The sequence below is a fragment of the Schistocerca piceifrons genome, chromosome 2 (genome assembly GCF_021461385.2).
Source record: "Schistocerca piceifrons isolate TAMUIC-IGC-003096 chromosome 2, iqSchPice1.1, whole genome shotgun sequence".
Lineage (NCBI taxonomy): Eukaryota > Metazoa > Arthropoda > Insecta > Orthoptera > Acrididae > Schistocerca > Schistocerca piceifrons.
The window spans coordinates 659,410,613-659,434,032 of NC_060139.1; the positions used below are offsets into that span (position 1 = coordinate 659,410,613).

Consider the following 23,420-nt stretch of genomic DNA (forward strand, 5'->3'; position numbering starts at 1 on the left):
TATCGGAGCTTGTGTGAAAAGCTTTCTTCGGAGGGGGGAGATGTGAGATATTTCCGCTATTGGCTTTGCCGTATGCCCTCGCGCTGTTCGGAATGCTGCCGCGCGGAGTCATACTGTCGCATGATAACGCCCGCCCCCACACTGCCAAACGGACAAAGGCTATGCTTCAGTTATTTGTTTGGGAAACTCTGCAACAAACTCCGTACAGCCAGGATCTTTCACCGCGTGATTTTCGCATCTTTGGTGACCTGAAAGAGACATGCATGAACATCGGTTTCAGTCAAACGAGAAAGTGCCAGATTGGGTGTGGTTTTGGATCCGTTAGCGACCGACCGCGTTCTGCGAAACGACTGGCCTCCAAGTGGGACAAATGTCTTAGCGCGTGTGGTGATTACTTTTGAATGTAACTATTCCCTGCTCTCGTTTGGGAAGATCTTCGGTTTTCATTTGACTGCCCCTCATAAAATGGACTGACTATTAAATGTGGCATAAACAGAAAGGGAACACCTTTCTCCAAATGTTAGTGCGTATACATGCAATCGTGATCTGTAATATGCCATTGTACAAGGAACTGTTCACTTCGAACCCCTACGATCGGTGGCTGATGTAGCTACTCTTTGTTCTTCGTTTCGTTATCAAACGAAATCCTGCACGCCACTTAACGTTTGTGTGAAACGTCATGAATGGTCGTTAACCAAATTAAAATAAGAAATCAGTAGTGCTAACTACTAAAATGTTTTCCGTTTTACTTTTTATTCTTGTCGTATTATAATACTTAATTTTGTATCAACATACGGATGAACTATCCACCGAAAACATATCAACTTTCATTTGTCCAAATAACAAAGTAAAAACCAAAGAAAGTAGATATTCTTTGGCCTAAAGAGTGTGCTTAATCCAATATGTTTCTTTGGGCATTCATCCACATTGTCGTATCCAGTTCTTCACTCTGTAATCATCAACAACGGATAACTTCATCACTTTTGTAAGAGATAGGGGACTTTACTGTGGCAAGGTCGAGTCAAAGTCATCTTATTCGACTTTCCTGCAGCAGAATTCAACCCTTCGACGTTCAGGTGACACACCGCTAATGGCTATCAGATTTCTTGGTCTTTTGAGTGATGAGGAGCGCAGAGTTGGTAGCACCGCCACAGGCTGCACAGCCAAAGTCTGGGTCTCCCGCGGCGTCTCCGTCAACGGCAGACGCTGCCGACGGCGGCGGCGATGAGGAGGAACACGAGAGCCGCTGGTGGCACCGCAGATAGAGGTCGGTGTCCCGCGGACATGGCAGCATGGAAATCGTCTTTGACCACTGTAACATGAGACCTTTTGTTTACAAACTGAAACTAACACAACTAGAAAGACGCAGGCCACAGTAGAAGCCAACGGCCATTGGGCAGGGCGGATCAAGTAGAAGCAGATGTACGAGGTTCGAACTTAATTCATAGGTGGAAGCTGTGTATGCTATAGCCTCTGGCTAGCAATGTGAAAGCAGGTAATATTAAATTCCGATTACAATGTTGCCCATGTACAGGGTGATCAAAAAGTCAGTATAAATTTGAAAACTTAATAAACTACGGAATAATGTAGGCATAGAGGTAGAAATTGACACACATGCTTGGAATGACATGAGGTTTTATTAGAACAAAAAAAAAAAAACAAAAACAAAGTTCACAAAATGTCCGACAGATGGCGCTGGACAGAAAAACTGCTACCGTGACGGGAGAGAGATACGGCGATATGTTACAGAATCGCATCATACCCAGCCTGGCTGATAAACACCTGCTGGAACGTACGATGTTTATGCAGGATGGCGCTCCACCCCATATTGCTTGATACGTGAAAGATCTCTTGCGCGCGTCGTTTGGTGATGATCGTGTGTTCAGCCGCCACTTTCGTCATGCTTGGCCCCCAGGTCTCCAGACCTCAGTCCGTGCGATTATTGGCTTTGGGGTTACCTGAAGTCGCAAGTGCACCGTGATCGACCGACATCTCTAGGGATGCTGAAAGACAACATCCGACGCCAATGCCTCACCATAACTCCGGACGTGCTTTACAGTGCTGTTCACAACATTATTCCTCGACTACAGCTATTGTTGACGAATGATGTGTGGACATATTGAGCATTTCCTATAAAGAGCATCATCTTTACTTTGTCTTACTTTGTTATGCTAATTATTGCTATTCTGATCAGATGAAGCGTCATCTGTCGAACATTTTTTGAACGTTTGTGTTTTTTTGGTTCTAATAAAACCACATGTCATTCCAAGCATGTGTGTCAATTTGTACCTCTCTATCTACATTATTCCATGATTTATTCAGTTGTCAAATTTATACTGACTTCTTGATCACCCTGTACTTTGATCTATTAGGTTGTTGCAGATGTTCGTATCGTTTTTGTTTTCATGTTATTATTCCATTGTCAAGTATTTATGTATCGATTGCCATTTTTATCTGTAGTTCACTGTTGGTATTTGAATTAACATATTGTCTTTTTCAGATTTACAGATAGTTAGTGAAGCCGTGGACGCTAGAAGATGCAGTCCCAAGTGGTGCGATCGGAACATTTCCGACGTTCTTCTGTTTGAATGCAATCGAAGCGTGAAAAATCAGAGGAAGCTACACACATTTTCTCCTTGTATGGGGCGTCGAACAGAGCACGGCAAGAAAATGGTTTTCTCTTTTTTAATGAGGTTTGTTTTGACGATAGTGACTCTCCACCTTCAGGAAGACATTCACGGTTTGATGGAGATCGTTTAAACGCATTAACCCACAATGATAGATGTCACTGTACTCGAGAACTGTCTAATGCGATGAAATGTAATCATTCCTCCATCATGTGACATTTGCATGCAATGGGGAAGGTTGCGAAATCGGGTCTATGGGTACAACACGCTCTAAGCCACGATGACTAAAACCGGCGGGGTGGCTATATGTGGATCTCTACTTGCTCGAGGTCAATGGCTCGTGAACAGCACCAACCATTCCTATCACGTATTGTTCCTGGTGACGAGAAATGGTGTCATTAAGCTAACTAAATACAGCACCAAATAGGGTAACGCAGGAGTAGGTTTAATAATGAACAGGAAAATAGGAGTGCGGGTAAGCTACTACAAACAGCATAGTGAACGAATTATTGTGTCAAAGATATATACGAAACCCACGCCTGCCACAGTAGTACAAGTTTATATGCCAACTAGCTCCGCAGATGACGAAGAGATTGATGAAATGTACGATGAGATAAAAGAAATTATTCAGACAGTGAAGGGAGACGAACATTTAATAGTCATGGGTGATTGGAATTCGATAGTAGGGCAAAGGAAGAGAAGGAAACGTGGTAGGTGAATATGGAATGGGAGTAAGGAATGAAAGAGGAAGCCGCTTGGTAGAATTTTGAACAGAGCATAACTTAATCATAGCTAACACTTGGTTCAAGCATCATAAAAGAAGGTTGTATACATGGAAGAGGCCTGGAGATACTCGAAAGTTGCAGATTAAATAATGATAAGACAGAGATTTGGGAACCAGTTTTTATATTGTAAGACATTTCCAGGGGCAGATGTGGACTCTGACCACAATCTATTGGTTATGAACTGTAGATTAATACTGAAGAAACTCCAAAAATGTGGGAATTTACGGAGATGGGATCTGGATAAACTGACAGAACCAGAGGTTGTACAGAGTTTCAGGGAGAACATTAGGGAACGGTTGACAAGAATGGGGAAAGAAATACTGTAGAAGAAGAATGGGTAGCTTTGAGGGATGAAATAGTGAAGGCAGCAGAGGATCACGTAGATAAAAAGACGAGGGCTAGTAGAAATCTTTGGGTAACAGAAGAAATATTGAATTTAATTGATGAAAGGAGAAAATATAAAAATGCAGTAAACGAAGGAAGCAAAAAGGAATACAAATATCTCAAAAATAGGATTGACAGAAAGTGCAAAATGGCTAAGCAGGGATGGCTCGAGCACAAATGCAAAGATGTAGAGGCGCATGTAACAAGGGGTAAGATAGGTACTGCCTACAGGAAAATTAAAGAGACTTTTGGAGAAAAGAGAACCACTTGTATGTATATCAAGAGCTCAGATGGAAACCCAGTTCTAAGCAAAGAAGAGAAAGGCGGAAGGAGTATATAGAGGGTCTGTACAAGGGTGATGTACTTGAGGACAATATTATGGAAATGGAAGAGGATGTAGATGAAGATTAAAGTGGAGATATGATACTGCAGCAAGAGTTTGACAGAGCACTGAAAGACCTAAGCCGAAATAAGGCCCCGGGAGTAGACAACATTCCGTTAGAACTACTGATAGCCTTGGGAGAGCCAGCCCTGACAAAACTCTACCATCTAGTGAGCAGGATGTATGAGACAGGCGAAATACCCCCAGACTTCAAGAAGAATATAATAATTCCATTCCCAAAGAAAGCAGGTGTTGACAGATGTGAAACTTACCGAACTATCAGTTTAATAAGCCACGGCTACAAAATACTAACACGAATTCTTTACAGACGAATGGAAAAACTGGTAGAAGCCGACCTTGGGGAAGATAAATTTGGATTCTGTAGAAATGTTAGAACACGTGACCCTACGACTTATCTTAGAAAATAGATTAAAGAAAGGCAAACCTACGTTTTCTAGCATTTGTAGACTTAGAGAAAGCAGGTTCGAATCCTGCCTCGGGCATGGATGTGTGTGATGTCCTTAGGTTAGTTAGGTTTAAGTAGTTCTAAGTTCTAGGCGACTGATGACCTCAGAAGTTAAGTCGCATAGTGCTCAGAGCCATCCGTCACTGACCTCGTCATCATTGGGCCATTAAACCCTGCGTGTAGCGGTCCGCACTGAGTTATTAACTCTACCCATATCACTTATGGAAATGGAATGATGGTTGCTTTGAAGAAGAATCAAGCGATTTGTCAACATATCGTTGGCCATTCTCATCTTGTTCTCCATCTTTGGTGACATGATGAAGGGGAGATCAACCATTATTATTCCTTATTGTGTTTGTTTGCAGTGATAGCCACTGAATTATGTCAAGATGTTTTCCTTTTTGTTTATTTCTAAAATGTGATATAAAAATTTAGAGACCAGAATACGTTAACAAGTCTTGTAATAAATATTTTTGAGTAATTACCTTTATCATGCCCCCTATGACCCCACTTGACATTTTCAAATAAAATATTTACTTTCATCTACATCAACAGACGTGTTTACAGTAAACGGCAGCATCCCGTGCAACTTTATAATTGACACTGTTATTTCCCTTATAGCCCGCTGGAATTATCAATGCTTGAATGTAAGTAGTTTAAAAATGCGTGTTTAATGAAATATGTTTTTAATTTTCTTTTTGATTTCTGTGCATTCTACATTTTTTATAATAGCTAGTTACTTGTTGGATAGATTTGTATCAGAACATACACAATTCCACTCTGAACACCGCACAAGGAGACAAAGTCGAAAGGAAAATTATTTTTGTGTCTTTACTGTGATTACGATGATAAATTTCCAGTAAAAATTTATATCTATTATAAGCAGTATAAAAATTAACTATTAAATGTACTTAAAAGTGAGCGTAAAACTTCCAAAGCCTCAAAAATATTTCTGCAAGGTGTTTGGTTATCTACTCTACACAATATTCTTACTGCTTACTTACGCTGAATAAACACTTTAATTTAGACGCCAGTGACAGAAGGCAACTAATATACCCATCCTGATAAATGAATTACACACATAACTAAAAATTTTGCATCACCCCTGTTCCCAGAATTCCATAAGATAGACGTTGGCTTGGATATTGTATCACAAACACAGTCCCTGTGACTGTTCAGAGATGTCACTAAACCCGCCCAAAGATGTAAACAACAATGCATGAGCAGCGCCTATTAGACGGAGGGGATCCGACAGCCGATCAGTTCCAGTCATTCCACCAGGAAGGAGGTACACGGCTCGTGTTGCCTGTAGTTCAACCGTACCTAGACGGTCAATACCGCGGTTCGATAGCGTCCGCATTGTTACTTTGTGCCAGAAAGGCCTCTCAACAAGGGAAGTGTCCAGGCGTCTCGGAATGAATCAAAGTGATGTTATTCGGACATTAAGGAGATACAGAGAGACAGGAGCTGTCGATGACATGCCTCGCTCAGGCCGCCCAAGGGCTACTAATGCAGTGGATGACCGCTACCTACTGATTATGGCTTGGAGGAACCCTGACAGCAACGCCAGCATGTTGAATAATGCTTTTAGTGCAGCCACAGGACGTCGTGTTACGACTCAAACTGTGCGCAGTAGGCTGCGTGATACGCAACTTCACTCCCAACGTCCATGGCGAAGTCTATCTTTGCAACCACACCATACAGCGCGGTACAAATGGGACCAACAACATGCCGAATGGATCGCTCACGACTGGCATCACGTTCTCTTCACCGATGAGTGTCGCATATACCTTCAACCAGACAATCGCCGGAGACGTGTTTGGAGGCAACCCGGTCAGGCTGAACGCCTTAGACACACTATCCAGCGAGTGCAGCAAGGTCGAGGTTCCCTGCTGTTTTTGGCTAGCATTATGTGGGGCCGACGTTCGCCACTGGTGATAATGGAAGGCACCGTAACGGCTGTACGATACGCGAATGCCATCTTGCGACCGATAGTGCAACCATATCGACAGCACTTTGGCGAGACATTCGTTTTCATGGACGACAATTCGCGTCCCCATCGTGCAAGTCTTGTAAATGACTTCCAACAAGATAGCGACATCACTCGACTAGAGGTCCCAGCATGTTCTCCAGACATGAACCCTGTCGAACATGCCTGGGATAGATTGAAAAGGGCTGTTTATGGACGACGTGACCCACCAACCACTCTGAGGGATCTACCCCGAATCGCCGTTGAGGATTGGGACAATCTGGACCAACAGTGCCTTTATGAACTTGTCGATAGTATGCCACGACGAATATAGGCATGCATCAGTGCAAGACGACGTTGTACTGGGTATCAGAGGTACCGGTTTGTACAGCGATCTGGACCACCACCTCTGAAGGTCTCACCGTATGCAATGTGTGGTTTTCATGAGGAATAAAAAGGGCAGAAATGATGGTTATGTTGACCTCTATTCCAATTTTCTGTACACGTTCCGGAACTTTCAGATCCGAGGTGATGCAAAACTTTTTTTGAGTTGTGTATTTACTAGAAAAATTGGCTGTAACATGGACGGCTATTAGAATGAACTCATCTCAGAGTCATACAGATATGGTTAGGTAGTTAAGTGCTCGTCCTGTTTTTGTCAATACATCGTGCAAGCAGTTTATCACCGCAAGTTTGGCATGCAGATGTTTCAGCTGTGGACGGTAAAGTGTTGAGGCTGATACTTCTTGTTACTCAGCCTAAACTATAAGGTCGCGTCGGCATCCTAGGTGAAAGCCAACCAGCAATATGTATACCTCTCTTCAGAAGAAGCAACGTTTGTAGTGCGCGCACCACCGCACAATGTAGACTGTCTATCAACGAACAGCCGTCACAATACGCCCAGTTTTTATCTGCGGAGTCAGCAGCCGCGAAGTCGAGTGCACACGCCAACAGTTTGTTTCTAGACCGTATTTAGTCGAGTATTTGTTCTCAACTGTTGCTCTGGAAAAGTGGATAATGACTGTATATCTGACTCTGTTAACTACTGTTGATTAACTAATTCTAAGTGACTGTGTATGTTTCAAGCATTAGTGTAGCATGGGCTGACTTTGGTGCATCGTGACAACCAGAAGCAACGTAGCGGTATTAGTTAGATTTAATCTAGTGACTGCTTTGGCTAGTTTTATGTCCCAGGCTGCGTGGATAAACACAGATGAAAGATGGATAGGGACTGCACCTGTTGACAATGGACACAAGAGGAACTGACAACTGTCCGGAAACAGTTGGTCGATGGAACTGACTGAGTGGAACAGAGAAGATCCAAAGAAGAGCAGCGCTTTGAGTTACAGGTTCATTAATAAGCGCAGAAGTTTGTCGGAGATACTCAGCCAACTCCACTGACGGAAGCTGCAAAGAGGCGTTTGGCATCACAGAGTAGTTTACTGTTAAAAAGTCCAAGAACATATGTTCGTAGCAGAGTTAACCAATATAGACTGTCTAGTCACATTCATGTGACCACCTGTCGTACCCGTGAATAACCACCTGTTGCAGCGCGGACCGCTGCAAGACATTCAGGAAGACGGTGAATGGGGTGCTGGAAGGTACCGACAGGGGTGTGAAGACAAGCCGACTCCAGTGCCGTGGCCAGCTGAGATAGGTTTGTCGGTTGAGGATCCATAGTGCGTACACCCCGATCGATGGAGGTGGTCCCACAGATTCTCGGTTGAGTTTAAATCTGGGGAGTTTGGTGGCCAGAGGAGAATGGTGAACTCATACTGGTGCTCTTCGAACCACGCACGTGGACTTCGAGCTGTGTCATACGTTGCGTTGTCCTGCAGGTAGATGGCATCGTTACGAGGTAAAAGAAACTGCGTGTAGCGGTGGACATGGTGCCGAAGGATAGATACTTACTGACCCATTGTGCAGGGAGTGGCGTAAAAATATTCCGGAGACACTCCCTCCTCCAGCGTGGACCATTCCAACGATAGTTGCATGGTGTTTGTTTTCAAACATTTCATGCCGTACAAGCGAACGGCGATGGAGCATAAAACGTGATTCATCAGAAAAGGTCACCCGTCGCCACTCAGTAGACGTCCAGTTGAGGTACTGGAGCGCAAATTCCAGCCTTCGTCGCCGATGAACAGCAGGCAGCATGGGTACATGAACCGGACGCCTGCTGCAGAGGCCCATCCTCAGCAACGTTCTCTGAACAGTCGTCGAGCTGATACTGTCGTTAACCCCTTGGTTCATTGGACGATCAGTTGCTCAACAGTTGCTCATCTATTCGCCCATACATATCCGAGTATTCGTCATTCACCCCTGTCATCTATGGCCTGTAATGCATCGCAGTTGGCTCGGTGCTGGTTTTGGATAGCGCCACTGTGCCGTGGATGGTATACTTTAAACGCTCAGGCACGAGAACAGTCTACAAACTTAGTCCTTTCGGAAATGATTCGACTCTTAGCCCAAAGGCCAGTTGTCATGCCCTTTTGGACGTCAGATAAATAGTTCCGTTTCCGCATTCGCGTCTGTTGATCCATTGTGGACGTGGGACAGAGGCTGGTCAAGTATTTAACAATAATTCGGCAACAGCGGTGCAGTTGAGATGTTATATTATTTTATTTTATTTTTGCTACCAGTTTTGGCATTCCATTATGACATCTTCGGGCCACTGCGTAATAAAATAGTATACTTATAGTGTATATCGAGGTGTACTCCAATAAGCTTTACAGAAAGTAACGGTTAATAAAAACACTTAAAGATGTAAAATGAAAGTAGCAGAGTTAAGACAAATCTCTGTGTACATCCAGCACAACAGAATAAAATATGTACAGATACTTGTTAGTTGTGAAACTATTTGACGTCACGGATTTATAAGAGAACATCTAAAACATTAAAAGCCCAGAATTAAACAGCATACAATCAGAAGACCAAACGAACAAAGCTGGTTTCTCTCTCTTTCTTTTTAATATAAAAATCCTGTATAATTCTTGTAGATGAGAAAACCCCAAGTATATATGAGGACCTATCCTCATTTAAAGTAAACTGTCACACTATAACCTATCAAGTACAATGATGTGCATATCTAAGTACTATCACAATTGGTGATGGAATTAGTTTTCACAGCAGCAAAAATGCAACTTGACCCAAACCCCCAAAAAACCGACTTCAAAGAGCACGCGAAGAATAGTCACAGATACCTTCCGAGCATCCGTTATACACCAAATCGAAGTAAAAAAATACAACTTGATATCCTTTATATCTCTTAACATGCGGGCACTGCCATGATGAAATAAACGAGGATCTCAAATCCAAGTTAACTACGGGGAATCTTCCTAGTTCTCAGCCGACAACGTCATATTATTTCCTGGTAGTATAAGGTATCACCCTGAGGACCTATCTACCAAACGACGAACCCATCTAAATAGGAACTGACACATAGCAAGTTATATCGCGATAGGAATGTGGGTGTTGGTGAATTCCATTGCTAAAAACCATTGCACAGGTTCTCATCTCCATAACCCCTCCGACACGATTTATATAGGCTCTCCCAGCCTGTGCTGCCTCCTGCCATCTGTGAGTGTTTACTGCAAGTTGAGGCCGACGTGACGGTGAGACGTGGAAAACAGTGATGTCCTGATGCGGAAATGGAGCGCTTTGTCTGACACCCAAAGGGCATAATCATGGCTTTTGTGCCAATATACACGTAGGAGTTCACTCATATTAATGTCAATGGGTCGCGTATATACGAATACACTCATGAGCCACAACATTATGACCACCTCCTTCATAGCGAAATACAACGGGATCCGATACACTCCAACGCCACCGGCAAATATAGTGACACGTACAGAACCTTATTACAGCAAATAAACACCGGAACTGGCGCCAGACCTGTACACGACTCAACGCCACCCTCCCTATCAGCTCCTCCAAGTACAGGTCGGTCTTCCATCGCCCTACTGGTTCCCATTCCACACTCAATTACCCACTTCTCCTTAACGACCGCCCCTTCCCTGGCAACCTCAGTAAGGCCAACCACTTCGCTATCCACCTTTCAAAGGTCTTCTCCGTCCCTGATGATCCACACTTTGATTATTCCCTTTTCCCCCCCGTGATGGAACGCGCCGATACCTCAGTCGCTCCACTTGCTCCTAGTCTCCAGTACTTGGGGCAGTTGCACCCCTCCGACATCAACACTCCAATCAGAGCACAAGACATTGAACTTATCCTCTGGTCCAAACGCAACTCGGCCCCTGGTCACGACTGTGTCACCTACCACCACCTTAGAGAAAGCCCCTTCTCCTTCCTGACTTTCCTTGCCCATCCCTATAATGTCATCCTCTCTACCGGCTTCTACCCCGACCTGTGGATGACTTCCTGCGTCCTCTTATTCCTCAAACCCAACAAACCCCCTTCTGTAGCCTCTTCCAACCGTCCCATTTGCCTCTCCACCGTCTTCAGTAAGGTATTCTAATCCATCCTCTCCCATTTCATCCATCAGCACCTTAATCAACACCACCTCCTACTACCCCTTACATAGTGTGGGTTCTGAGCCTTCTTCTCCGCTGGAGACCAACTCCTTAACCTAGTTCACCTCCTCTCCCTTTAGCTTAACTCCCATCGCTCCACCATTTTTGTTTCCCCAGACCTCCAAAATGCCTACGACTGCATATGGCATCCCGGTCTCCTCTTTAAACTCCAAACCTATGCTCTGCCTATCAATTTTGTCCGTCTGGTCGCTTCTTTCCTCTCATGCCATCCTTCCTATGTCACCCTCCATGACACTAACTCCCATCTTTCATCCCACTGCTGGCGTCCACCAGGGCTGTGTCCTCTCCCCTCTCCTCTGTCTCCTGTACACTGCCGATATGCCCAAGCCACCCCCTCCTGTCCACCTCCTCCAATATTCTGATGACACCGCCTTCCTGGCTCTCTGTCCTTCCCTTCAACGGTCCCATCGCGCTCTCCAAACCCACCTTGACCAGTTCACTGCTTGGTGTAACCAGTGGTTCCTTTGTATCAACTCCTCCAAAACCCAGGCAATCATCATAGGCCATACCACCCTCTCCTTCCGTCTCCACGGTGTCTACCTCACCATTTATGGTCATACCATCCAGCTCACCCCTACCCTGAAATACCTTGGCCTCAACCTCGACTGTTACAAACTCCTGTCTGGCCGGACATGGGGATTGCATCCTTCCACCATCCTCCATACTTACAAATCCCTCGCGCAGGCTATGCCACCGACCCATCGTTCCTTGTCGAGTTCACACCAAAGGTTTCATACGAATGTGAAGTGCGCAGGTGCACAATCGTGTTGTATCACACTCGCTGTTACACGTTGAGTGGAACATGTTGCAACAACTGTTGCAGAGTTTTTCGTAGCCAGATTAAGTATTAGTTTGCGTTCAGTCGACAGGGGGAACATGTAAGGACCAACCAGAGTATCGCCTGCGAAGCCGATGGTGACAGCGAAGCGATCCTGGTGACCACGAACAAAGGCGGTGAGCGGATTTTTCCGTGCTCATACGTGTTAACTGTGGCTGTTGGACCCTCTAGTCTAAAGGATGCCCCATTCGTAAAATGTACACGGTTCGGAAAGTCCGGTTGAATGGCATACTTTTGCAAAAACCACTGAAAGAATTCAGTTTGACGCGGAAAATCGTCTAGGGCGTGGGCCTACTGAAGGTGTACGGGTGCAAGTCATCTTCATGCTACGCGCGCCAAATTATGGAATGGCTAACACCCATTTCCCGTGAAACACACCGCGAGCTTGTTGAGGGTGTGTGTTTAAGCAGTGCTAACGCCTCCTCTTCAAGCCCCAGTGTACGCACTGTGCGTTGACGACCGCGTCCATGAGGCCTTCTCCAAATGAATACACTGCGTTTCGAAGTAGACCTTCAATGCGCAAGTGCCATTGCGAGAACGTGCCAGTGGAAAGCGTACCTCAGGTGACCCTGTCTCTTTTAGGGACCTTAGGATGGCAGTAAATGTGCGTCGGTCTGGCGCTCGTCGATTTGGAATCCGCCGAACTTACAGCCGTTGGGAAGCGTGAGCATTTTCATCCTCCTCCCCGTAAGCATAGTGCATGTCTGTCCGTTCCTCCAAAGAACAGCGCTCCATTTACTGTCCGTCCATACAGTAGCAACACTATAATACCCCCATTTGACGACGAACTGACGCAGGGCGAACCGGACTTCGCAGTGCGCACAGATGCTGTCCTCTATGCCAAAAGCAACGCATCGACATCCCTGTAAGAGGCACATAACACCTAGTGTTGTCCCGCCTGGAATATACGTAGCTATGTCGACAATAGCGTTTGCAAATGAAGGTCATGAAACTTCAACTCGACGTCTCTTTTACCTTGATGTCACAAATGCATTGAAATCGTTGCCCTGCAGATCTGCTACCATGATAGCTCAGATGGCATGTTGCGAATGTACCCTCTAGGCGCTGTACAACGACGTCCAGCGCCGTACGCTAAGGGATGCTGGCATGGGTTGTCACATGAAATACGCTTGTTATGACCCACTCTACCAACCCTCTCATTTTCTACATTAATTTTCGATACACGATGCATGCGTGTGTTCGCTGAAGTTCTCTATTTGGCCGGCCGAAGTGGCCGTGCGGTTAAAGGCGCTGCAGTTTGGAACCGCAAGACCGCTACGGTCGCAGGTTCGAATCCTGCCTCGGGCATGGATGTTTGTGATGTCCTTAGGTTAGTTAGGTTTAACTAGTTCTAAGTTCTAGGGGACTAATGACGTCAGCAGTTGAGTCCCATAGTGCTCAGAGCCATTTGAATTTTTTTCTCTATTTGTGCATTAACAGTCTGACACATAAGTATTATCAATAGGTTTACTGACAATAAATTGCACCTCGTGTGTTGATTCACTAAATGCAGTGGAAGAGTGGCACAACAACGCGGTTCTGAACTATTCCCGCACCTATGGCAACGCATGACAGCGCTTTTGCATTTGTCTGACGGTTACTACATTACACTATGTTTTGTATTGCACATGTTGCTAATTACATGTAACAGGTGTTGTGGCGTAACAAGCTAGTTACGCCACACTGAGAAGGGAGCCGAAAGGCACGCGTACACACACGCCGACTGGCGTCAAGTCTGGAACAGGATACGTTATGACTGCTGTAAAGAAATTACGTAGCTTTGGAATATACTTAACTTTATTCTTTGTTGGTTTACAAGGTTCTTCTTGAGACATTTATCCGATAACTCTCAAACTAGGTAAGGCTAATGGCGCCTTGCTAGGTCGTAGCCATGGACTTAGCAGAAGGCTATTCTGTCTCTCGGCAAATGAGAGGAAGGCTTCGTCCGTACTGTCGCTAGCAATGTCGTCCGTACAACTGGGGCGCGTGAGTGCTCGTCCGTATCACGAGACCTGCCTTGTGGTGGCGCTAGGTCTGCGATCACACAGTGGCGACACGCGGGTCCGACTTGTACTAAATGGACCGCGGCCGATTTAAGCTACCACCTAGCAAGTGTGGTGTCTGGCGGTGACACCACAACAGGCATCTTCACTGCTGTGAAGGTATTTTCAGAGAAACAATGGTACCTGCGCTAATAAACCGAATGAATCATAATTACATTATTCTGTAATGAGTCGTCAGAGACCGAGGCTCCCTAATACCAAAGCACTCAGAAGGCATCTCTGAAGAACATCTGTTTGTCCCCTGTAGAAATGTGTCGTTGACAACGATATAAGTATAAAGTGTGATCATCACCTTGCATCACTTCTATTTCGACGCTGTCACTGTTGCCATTGGGGAGTTTGCAGGTGTAGGTCCCGGAGTCCGTTGGCTGGGCATCCTCGAGCAGCAGTTGGCTTATCGTGGAGGTATCTGTCTCTGTAATGATGGTGATGCGGGAGTCGTGGTCTGCGTGGATGACCTATTGATGAAGATGAAAAAAGAAATCACATATTATTGTTTGTGTTAACCACTGAATACTAAACAGATTAGTACTGAATTCTAGGTTACAAATTAAATGTAGTGATTCTTATTTCATTCATCGCCGTTTACACAGTCACAAACCCTATCACAACCCCTATACTATAAGACAGCACGTAAGAAAAATTTAGACTTTACTGCTGTACGTAAGCGTCCCACAAACCGCATATGATATTTGTTTATTCTTGATGCTTATCTTATTCCTATAACCCAATTTGCAAACATTCAAAGCTGGTGATGCAGCTAGGTATCAAGATTAGTCTTTTATACTGTAAAGTTATTTTCACGTGTTATACATGCTGCGATTGGTGATAATTCATTCGCTACGTTGTAATTAACGATTTTTTAAATATCTGTCCTGACATTAAGTTATAGATACTGACATTAAGTTTTATACTACTCAGTCGCATCATTCTCATCGCCTCCTACCCTCCTCCTCCCAAATACACCCATCCCCCCAAACTGAATTTCAACTCTGTATTTTCTGTATTCTTGTGAAACTGTTTAGTTGAAGCGAAGCCCAAAATATGACACCCGTCGACGCTTTTAAAGAGCTTTCGGTGTGACGATTCAAAACAAAATATATACTGACAGAAAAACCGTAACTTTGCACCAAGAATAGCCAAAATAACATATTAGTGAAATATTTCTCACATTTCATGGCGTTTGCGATTATAAACATTTATTCCACGACCATTGCAATGTCAGACTGAAACTGATAACTTAACCGACCAGCTTAAATTTACAGGAGTTTAGAATACGTTGTTCATTTTGAGAAGTTACAATTCCATACAGAACATACATCCAGTAAATAAATAGTTGATGTCTGGTGAACGTACACCCCCAGAAGAAACTAGAACACCTGGGAAGACGACGTCGCCGGCCGGAGTGGCCGTGCGGTTCTAGACGCTACAGTTTGGAACCGAGAGACCGCTACGGTCGCAGGTTCGAATCCTGCCTCGGGCATGGATGTGTGTGATGTCCTTAGGTTAGTTAGGTTTAATTAGGCGACAGATGACCTCAGAAGTTAAGTCGCATAGTGCGCAGAGCCATTTTTGAAAACGACGTCGATTTTGATTCTATGACGGCTTATGCAACCTGGAGGACATTAGAGGACATTAAATGTACAGGTAATTATTTCAAGGTCGCCCGCCAACAAATGGCGTAGTGGCGTAGCTAACAAGTGACATCTGTGTCTACCCTTAAACAGAGACGCCAATGATGAAAGTAGATTCTGCGTGAGTGCTGTCTCGTAGAGTGTATTATTCCAAGACTCGCTACCCCTTCACACATTTTTACACAAAACTAAATGTTATTAACGTTCTACATCTTTATTCTTCATGTCTTCATATACATTTCTCAACGTAGTCATTTATATTTTTCTCAACGTAGTCATCACAGTGGTAAACACATTTCTCCCAATAATAAACCATTTTGTTGATATTGTCGCTGTACAATGTTTGCATTTGTTGGAAGAGCCACAACCTCACCTCTGCTTGCTCCACTTCATCACTATCAAAGTGAATACCTCAGAGGTGTTCTTCAAGTTTTGGAAATGAATCAAAATTGGGTGGGCCAAGTCGTGACTGTATACATGATAATAGATGACAGTTAATGCAAGGCATCGGATTATTGCAGATGTCGCAGTGCTTGGTTGTAGTCTGGGATATCAAGCTGAAGGGGAGTGTGCTCCATGTGTGGATGACCTCTTGGAATTCGTGCTTTTGATTACAGTATGCTGTTTCTTGTGCACTAAGATAGTTCTGTTAAACATCACCATGCTACACACTACAATTTGGAGCCTTCTAGTAGTGTGTTGTTGTAAGTGAAGTGGGAAAGCAGACTGAGTAAAATGCATGATATGTAATACATCAGCTGATATTAAGATCAGGATAAAGAGTTCGGAGGCACTACTTTTCAGCATAGCCTTGTGAAAGAATTAGCACATTATGTGGTTAATAGCCATAAAACAGGTAAATATGAATTAATTATGAACCATAATTACTACATGTTCCAGCATTGCCCCCATTTTCTTTCTTTTTTTCCCTTTATTTTTTTTCCTTGCCTTTTTTCCCCACTGGATTGGCATTTTAAGATCAGTGTGATATCTGTCGTTTTAAATTTAAAGTAACTTTAAAATTTTTACCTGTCACAAAGAAACCTTGCAAACTTTTAAAATTTTTGGGAACTGTAACTTGTTGAGACAAAGAACACAATCACTTTGCATCTTATTTTGATGCTTTTTTCCATAATAGATACAACACGTAACACCGCGCTTTGTGGACACACGATACTCTTTAAAGCCTGTACTATTGTAAGTTGACGGGCTTCACCTTATGAGAAAGGATTTTTGTATAGAAATTGACCGCGTGTACCTGAATGGAGGCAAATCAGACTTACACCCACTCTGTAATAACAATGATACGTCAAGCAAGTCCGAAATGCAACTACACGTCAGGACGGACAAGAAACAACACAGAAGATGCTACCAATTTGTTAATAATACGGTCGCCAGCCTAATTAGGCATTAACTGAGTTTCTTTCCTGTACAAATTGATGTACGTTCAAGCAAAACAACACGTAGTAACACAGCATAATATGGTAAATTTTAGAACCAGAAAATCTATTGAACTGATAATTTCACTTTCTGTACTGATAGGGATAAACCATAAATACACAACACTACACTATAATGTTTACTACAAAACTTCGTACTGTCTATTGATCTGATTAAAATCGGGCATAGGTTACCCTAGGAAGAGCACTTTCGAATCACACACACAATGTCAATTTTGATAAAGGTAAAACACTGATAAATTTTGGTTTTTTTATATTGACTTTAACTTTGCTGATCAAATCAGTCTAGAACACTTCAGAATTCAGATGAATAAAAAAGAGGGGGGGGGGGGGGGTGGGAGCCTGAAACTGTTATAATCACTGTATAAAAAAAAATTTAATTACTGAAATCATTGTGTGCTCAAAATTTCCACTATATGAGTTATTACTCTTTTTATCTTATTTCCTGCTTTTTTAAATACCATTATATCTGTCTTGAAATAATTAAACTTCATTACTAAATCAATATCAAAATTATCTTCCAACTTTGTCAAACCTTTGATATTCCTTAATTAGTTCAATAACAAAATAGTTCTTTAAACATCATTCTAACATAGCTAGGTCTGCAGGTAATTATTATTAACACAAACTTTAAGTCTTCATTTCGGGACACTCGGATTGCACAACATTTGGAAAGGGCCCAGTCTAGGTTAGTTGTGAGGATAATTAAATGATAGGACAGTTCTGGTAAAATTTAAGTTGTTATTGAACAGTATGGAATAAAAGTAACACTGGTCCACACGAATACAATACTAAAAGTTTCAACCTGTTTGTATCGATGTGGCGGTTGGCGGGCGGCGAGATGGCGAGGCACAGAGCACACATACAATCACAGCAATGGCTCTTGATGTATCGGCACTTTACTTCTTCATAGCGTCGCAATACTTTTCCATTTAGTGCCTATGGAATTTTGCCAAGCTGTATAGGCGTCGGAACGGCATATCCGAGGCTCAATGAAACTACGTCTTCCAGGAGAGCCTCCTCGATCCAGAACGTGTTGCTCAGACCAATGCCTAACTCCGACTACTACTGCTGAGCCCGTTATACCGTGCAGTGCCCGTATGCATTTTCCCGCGCTCGCCTGCCATCCACCTTCTACCGCTCCCCTACAGACAGGGTATTCACCCGAGGTTTTGCATTCTACTTATCCTAATACATTGCCAATGTATGGACCAGACGCACAATTACAATTTTAACATCTTACAATAGTTTCAACGTTTCTTACATTTCAATTCTGTTATAATATTGCTTGAAATTTGACATAAACATTAATATTCACATCGAAAATTGTTTACAATTTCTTTAACATAATGGCATGAAACAAAAAAAGAAATGAAATCAGAACATCGATTACACTAATTTATCGAAAATCAGAAGAAAAAATTATTATATGTGTGGTGTCACCGCCAGACACCACACTTGCTAGGTGGTAGCTTAAATCGGCCGCGGTCCATGTAGTACATGTCGGACCCGCGTGTCGCCACTGTGATCGCAGACCTAGCGCCACCACCAAGGCAGGTCTCGTGATACGAGAGTGGACTCGCCCAGTTGTACGAGAACCTAGCTACCGCCCAGTTGTACGAGAACCTAGCTACCGCCCAGTTGTACGAAGCCTTTCTCTCTCATTAGCCGAGAGACAGAATAGCCATCAGCTAAGTTAATGGCTACGAACTAGCAAGGAGCCATTTGTATCAGTGCCTATAGCTTACGAGTATTCAAGAGAGATGTATTCCAAGGACCAATAAAAAGATAAGTAATAAGCATCTACATACTTTTCTTCTTATTCATTTATAAGTTCTCATGTTCCAGACTTCACGCCCGTCTGCTTTAGCCTTGCGTGCCCTATCGGCTACAGCGTTAGTCTAGCATTCATTTTCAGCCATCAACTTCACGGTGTCGGCCCAGCTACCGACACAACATATATTGGCGACGAGGGAAAAGTGAACTTTTTCTGATTGCTTACATTTAATTGTGTCATGGCTTCGCCACATTCTCCAGATGTACTGTCCGAATTTTATCGCTTGCAGACTCAGCAGACGCAGGCGTTACTGGATGCCCTTGGACAGCTCGTCCAGGGTCAACGTACCATTCAAACCGATGCGGCCGCCGCCGCTTCTTCGCTACCGCTGCCACTAAACGCTGTTGCACCTCCCTTTCGACCATACGTGGCAGCCGATGAGACGTGGCAAGAGTGGTCTCGCCAGTTCACCTTCCACCTTGCTGCCTACAGAATTCAAGGTAATGAGCGGCAGCCGTTTTTGCTTTCTTGTGTCGGTGTGTCCACATACCGTGTGATAGTGAAATTGTTTCCCCGACGCGACGTAGCAACTCTGTCCTACGAGGAAATTTTGTCTGCATTAGATGCCTATTTCAAAGAAACAGTTAATGTGGTTGCAAAACGGTATACGTTCTTTCGTACAAAACGTACGGCCGGTCAAACTAATAGGGAGTGGGTAGCAACATTGCAAGGACTTACTAGGGACTGTGCCTTTGAATGTGACTGTGGTCTTTCTTATTCAGATACAATGGTGCGTGATGCAATTGCACAGAACGTTTCTGATGTTCGCATACGGGAGCAAATTTTGAAACTAGTTAATCCCTCCCTTCAACAAGTGATAGACATATTGGATAGACAGGACACACTTGACTGTGCTCAGGAATCTTTTGAAACTTCGCCAGCCGTGTGTAACATTAACCGGCCCGCTGGACGCGCTGCGCGGCCCGGTAACCGGGCCTTGCGCACGTCGACACAGCGACCGCCGCGTGCTAAGCCAGGTGTGCCGCGCCAGCACACAAATGTAGTGAAATCATGCCCGCGGTGTGCTACTAGACATTCGCGTGAACATTGCCCGTCACGCCAAGCTATTTGCTTTTTCTGCAATAAGAAGGGACATGTTCAAAGTGTTTGCCAGAAAAAGCTCAGATCAGACAATCACAATCATTCCAGGCCCTTTGCTTCGCGCCGGAATCGCACCAAGGACACTCAGGCTCGTGGACCTTCGCCTATGGACATTCATGTCGTTAATTCCACTTCGTCCAGTGACACTTTCTCTAACTGTAACTGTGTTCGTCCCACAAAAACTGTGCGTCGACGTCGCCGGAAATCACGTCAATTAGCAAGTGATTCTGTACCAGTGTCTGTTCCAATTGTACAAAACAGTCGCTCTTGTCGTCAGCAGAACAATAAACTTTTTGTGGACTTAGACTTTGACGGCCAAGTGATACCATTCCAGCTCGATACCGGAGCTGCAGTTTCATTGCTCAATCACGACACGTACAAACAACTGGGCAAACCTCCGTTGCGTTCCGCAAATGTTAAGCTAACTACATATTCCGGACAGAAAATTCCTGTGTTAGGACAGTGCAGCCTTCTTGCAACATACAAGGGACAAACAAAACTTGTGTCATTTTACGTTCTTCGTTCTTCGTCTGCAGTGAACTTATTTGGTCTAGATTTATTTAAGTTGTTTAACATGTCTATTGTAAATCAGGTCCTATCAGTGAATCAGACTGTGCCTACAGACAGTGTTTCTCGGCTGTGTGACGAATTTGCAGACATTTTTGCACCGGGCTTAGGTTGCGCTAAAAACTATGAAGCACATTTAGAACTGAAGGTAAACGCGCAACCGAAATTTTTCAGGGCGCGCAATGTTCCCCACGCATTGCGTGATGAGGTCGCAAGAACGTTACACGATCTCGAATCGCAGGGTGTAATTGAACGTGTGCAAGCTTCTCTCTGGGCCTCACCCTTAGTAATTTTGCCAAAACCTTCCGGAAAATTGCGACTTTGCGTGGACTTCAAGGCCACAGTGAATCCACAGCTAGTGACTGCTACTTTTCCTTTGCCCCGCCCGGAAGATCTTTTTGCTAAACTGTGCCCGGGAAAATATTTTTCAAAGTTGGACCTAGCCGATGCGTACTTGCAAATACCGGTGGACGACGAATCCCAGCGCGTATTGGTGGTTAACACGCATCTTGGATTGTACCGCTTCAAAAGACTGCCATTCGGGTGTGCATCCGCCCCTGCCTTGTTTCAGCAATATTTACAAACTATTTGTGCGTCGGTCCCTACTGCAGCAAACTATCTGGACGATATAGTGATCTCCGGACAGACGGAAGAAGATCATCTTGCGAATTTACGAACATTATTTCAGGTCTTGCGGCAAAATGGTCTTCGCTTGAGGAAGGACAAATGTGTGTTTTTTGCTCGTGACTTACCATACCTGGGACATGTCATTAATGCCCAAGGCATACATCCGAGTCCAGAGCACCTCCGTGCCATACAAGACTTGCCTTCCCCTCAAAATCTGAAACAGCTACAGAGTGTGTTGGGTAAAATTAACTATTATCATAAATATGTGCGCAATGCCTCTTCCATTTCAGCTCCGCTTCATCGCTTACGCCGTAAAGGTGTTCCGTTCGTCTGGACGACGGAATGTGAACGCGTCTTTCGCCAGTTGAAATCGGCGTTGCTTTCTAATACTTGCCTTACGCCATTCGATCCCCAGAAACCCCTTTTGTTGATGGTAGATGCATCGGATTTCGGGATCGGGGCTGTGCTTGCGCACAAAGTTGGCTCCCATGATCGCCCTATTGCCTTTGCGTCCAAATTGCTCTCGTCTGCGCAAAGAAATTATTCACAGATAGAGAAAGAAGCTTTGGCTCTCGTGTTTGGTGTTACTAAGTTCCATGATTTCTTGTATGGTCGTCACTTTACCATCATCACAGACCACAAACCTTTGACATCGCTTTTTCATCCGACCAAGCCTGTACCTCCACGTACAGCGCAGAAATTCATTCGCTGGTCTATTTTCCTCTCGCAGTACCGCTACGATATCTTGTATCGGTCCACTGCTAAGCACGGAAACGCCGATGCGTTGTCCCGTTTGCCTGTTGCTGAGGATAAAGCATTCGATTCTTCCGAACTTGCTTGCATGTTCATTGATTCGGAAACCGATGAAGTGGTCGAATCGTTTCCGATTGATTTTCGTCGTGTAGCTACAGCCACAGCTGCTGACCCTGTCCTTGCTACTGTTTTGCGTTTTGTTGCTACGCAATGGCCTTTGTCAAAGTCTCGGATCGAGGATCCGTTGGTTCGCCGATTTTTTGCTCACAAGGAGAGACTTTTTGTTCGACGTGGTGTTTTGTTGTTGCGTTCTGATAATGATCAGTCCAGAGTCGTGGTCCCACGTTCGTTACAGTCCTCTGTTTTACGGCTTCTTCACCAAGGACATTGGGGTATAGTGCGAACGAAACAACTTGCTCGTCAGCACTGTACTTGGTTCGGAATCGATGCTGCGATTACGAATATGTGTTCTTCGTGCCCGGCGTGTGCCGAACAACAGTCCGCACCGCCGCGGAAAGTCTTTGCGTGGCCAAAAGCCACTTCCCCTTGGCAACGCTTGCACATTGATTTTGCTGGTCCATTCTGGAATGCTCGATGGTTGGTTCTGGTCGACGCCTTCAGTAATTTTCCTTTTGTTGTCCGGATGTCTTCCACGACGTCCTCCGCCACCATCCAAGCGTTGTCTGCTATCTTTTGCATTGAAGGTCTTCCGCAGACTATTGTTTCCGACAATGGCCCACAATTCATGTCCGCCGAATTTCAGTCATTCTGCCAGGCCAATGGTATTCAACATCTGACATCCGCGCCGTTTTCGCCTCAGTCCAACGGTGCCGCTGAACGTTTGGTCCGGACTTTCAAGTCACAGATGTTGAAATTGAAAGAGTCGCATTCTCGGGAGGACGCATTGTTGCTCTTTTTGTCTTCGTATCGCTCTCAGCCCCGAGATGGTCGCTCGCCGGCTGAGTTGCTCCACGGTCGTCCTCATCGCACCTTGATGTCTTTGCTGCATCCGCCGCATCAGGTTCCTGTGCAGCGGCAGACTCCTGCTTTTGCTCCAGGCGACGTTGTATTTTATCGCAACTATCGAGGTTCACGGCGTTGGCTCGCAGGGCGCATTCTTCGCTGCCTCGGCCGCGCGATGTATTTGGTTTTGGGGGCCTCTGGTGAGGTGCGTCGGCATCTCAATCAGCTGCGCCTCTGTCGTCGCTCGGGTTCTGCCGCTCCCCGTCTGCTTTCAGCGACGGTGCCGTCCGGTCAGCGCCCTGGGGACCCATCTACTGGCTCGCCTCATCCCCAGGTGTTACCGACGATGCCTTCCATTTTGCCCCATGGCGACGCGCCGTCGCCGCCGCCGCAGCAGCAGCAGCCGCCGGC

The 23,420-nt window shown here is 44.8% G+C and overlaps 1 protein-coding gene across 1 annotated transcript in view; it reads right to left on the minus strand.

Annotated features, from left to right (window-relative positions):
* Window positions 1–734: 734 nt before the first annotated feature.
* The window catches only part of LOC124776504 (muscle M-line assembly protein unc-89-like), a 105,205-nt gene continuing 82,519 nt past the window's right edge, over window positions 735–23,420 (minus strand). Inside the window, exons 5-6 of the mRNA XM_047251525.1 lie at window positions 14,360–14,525; window positions 735–1,312 (exon numbers count right to left, since the gene is read on the minus strand). Coding sequence (XP_047107481.1) covers window positions 1,194–1,312; window positions 14,360–14,525 — 285 coding nt within the window. The 3' untranslated portion in view covers window positions 735–1,193. The remainder of the gene's footprint in view (window positions 1,313–14,359; window positions 14,526–23,420) is intronic.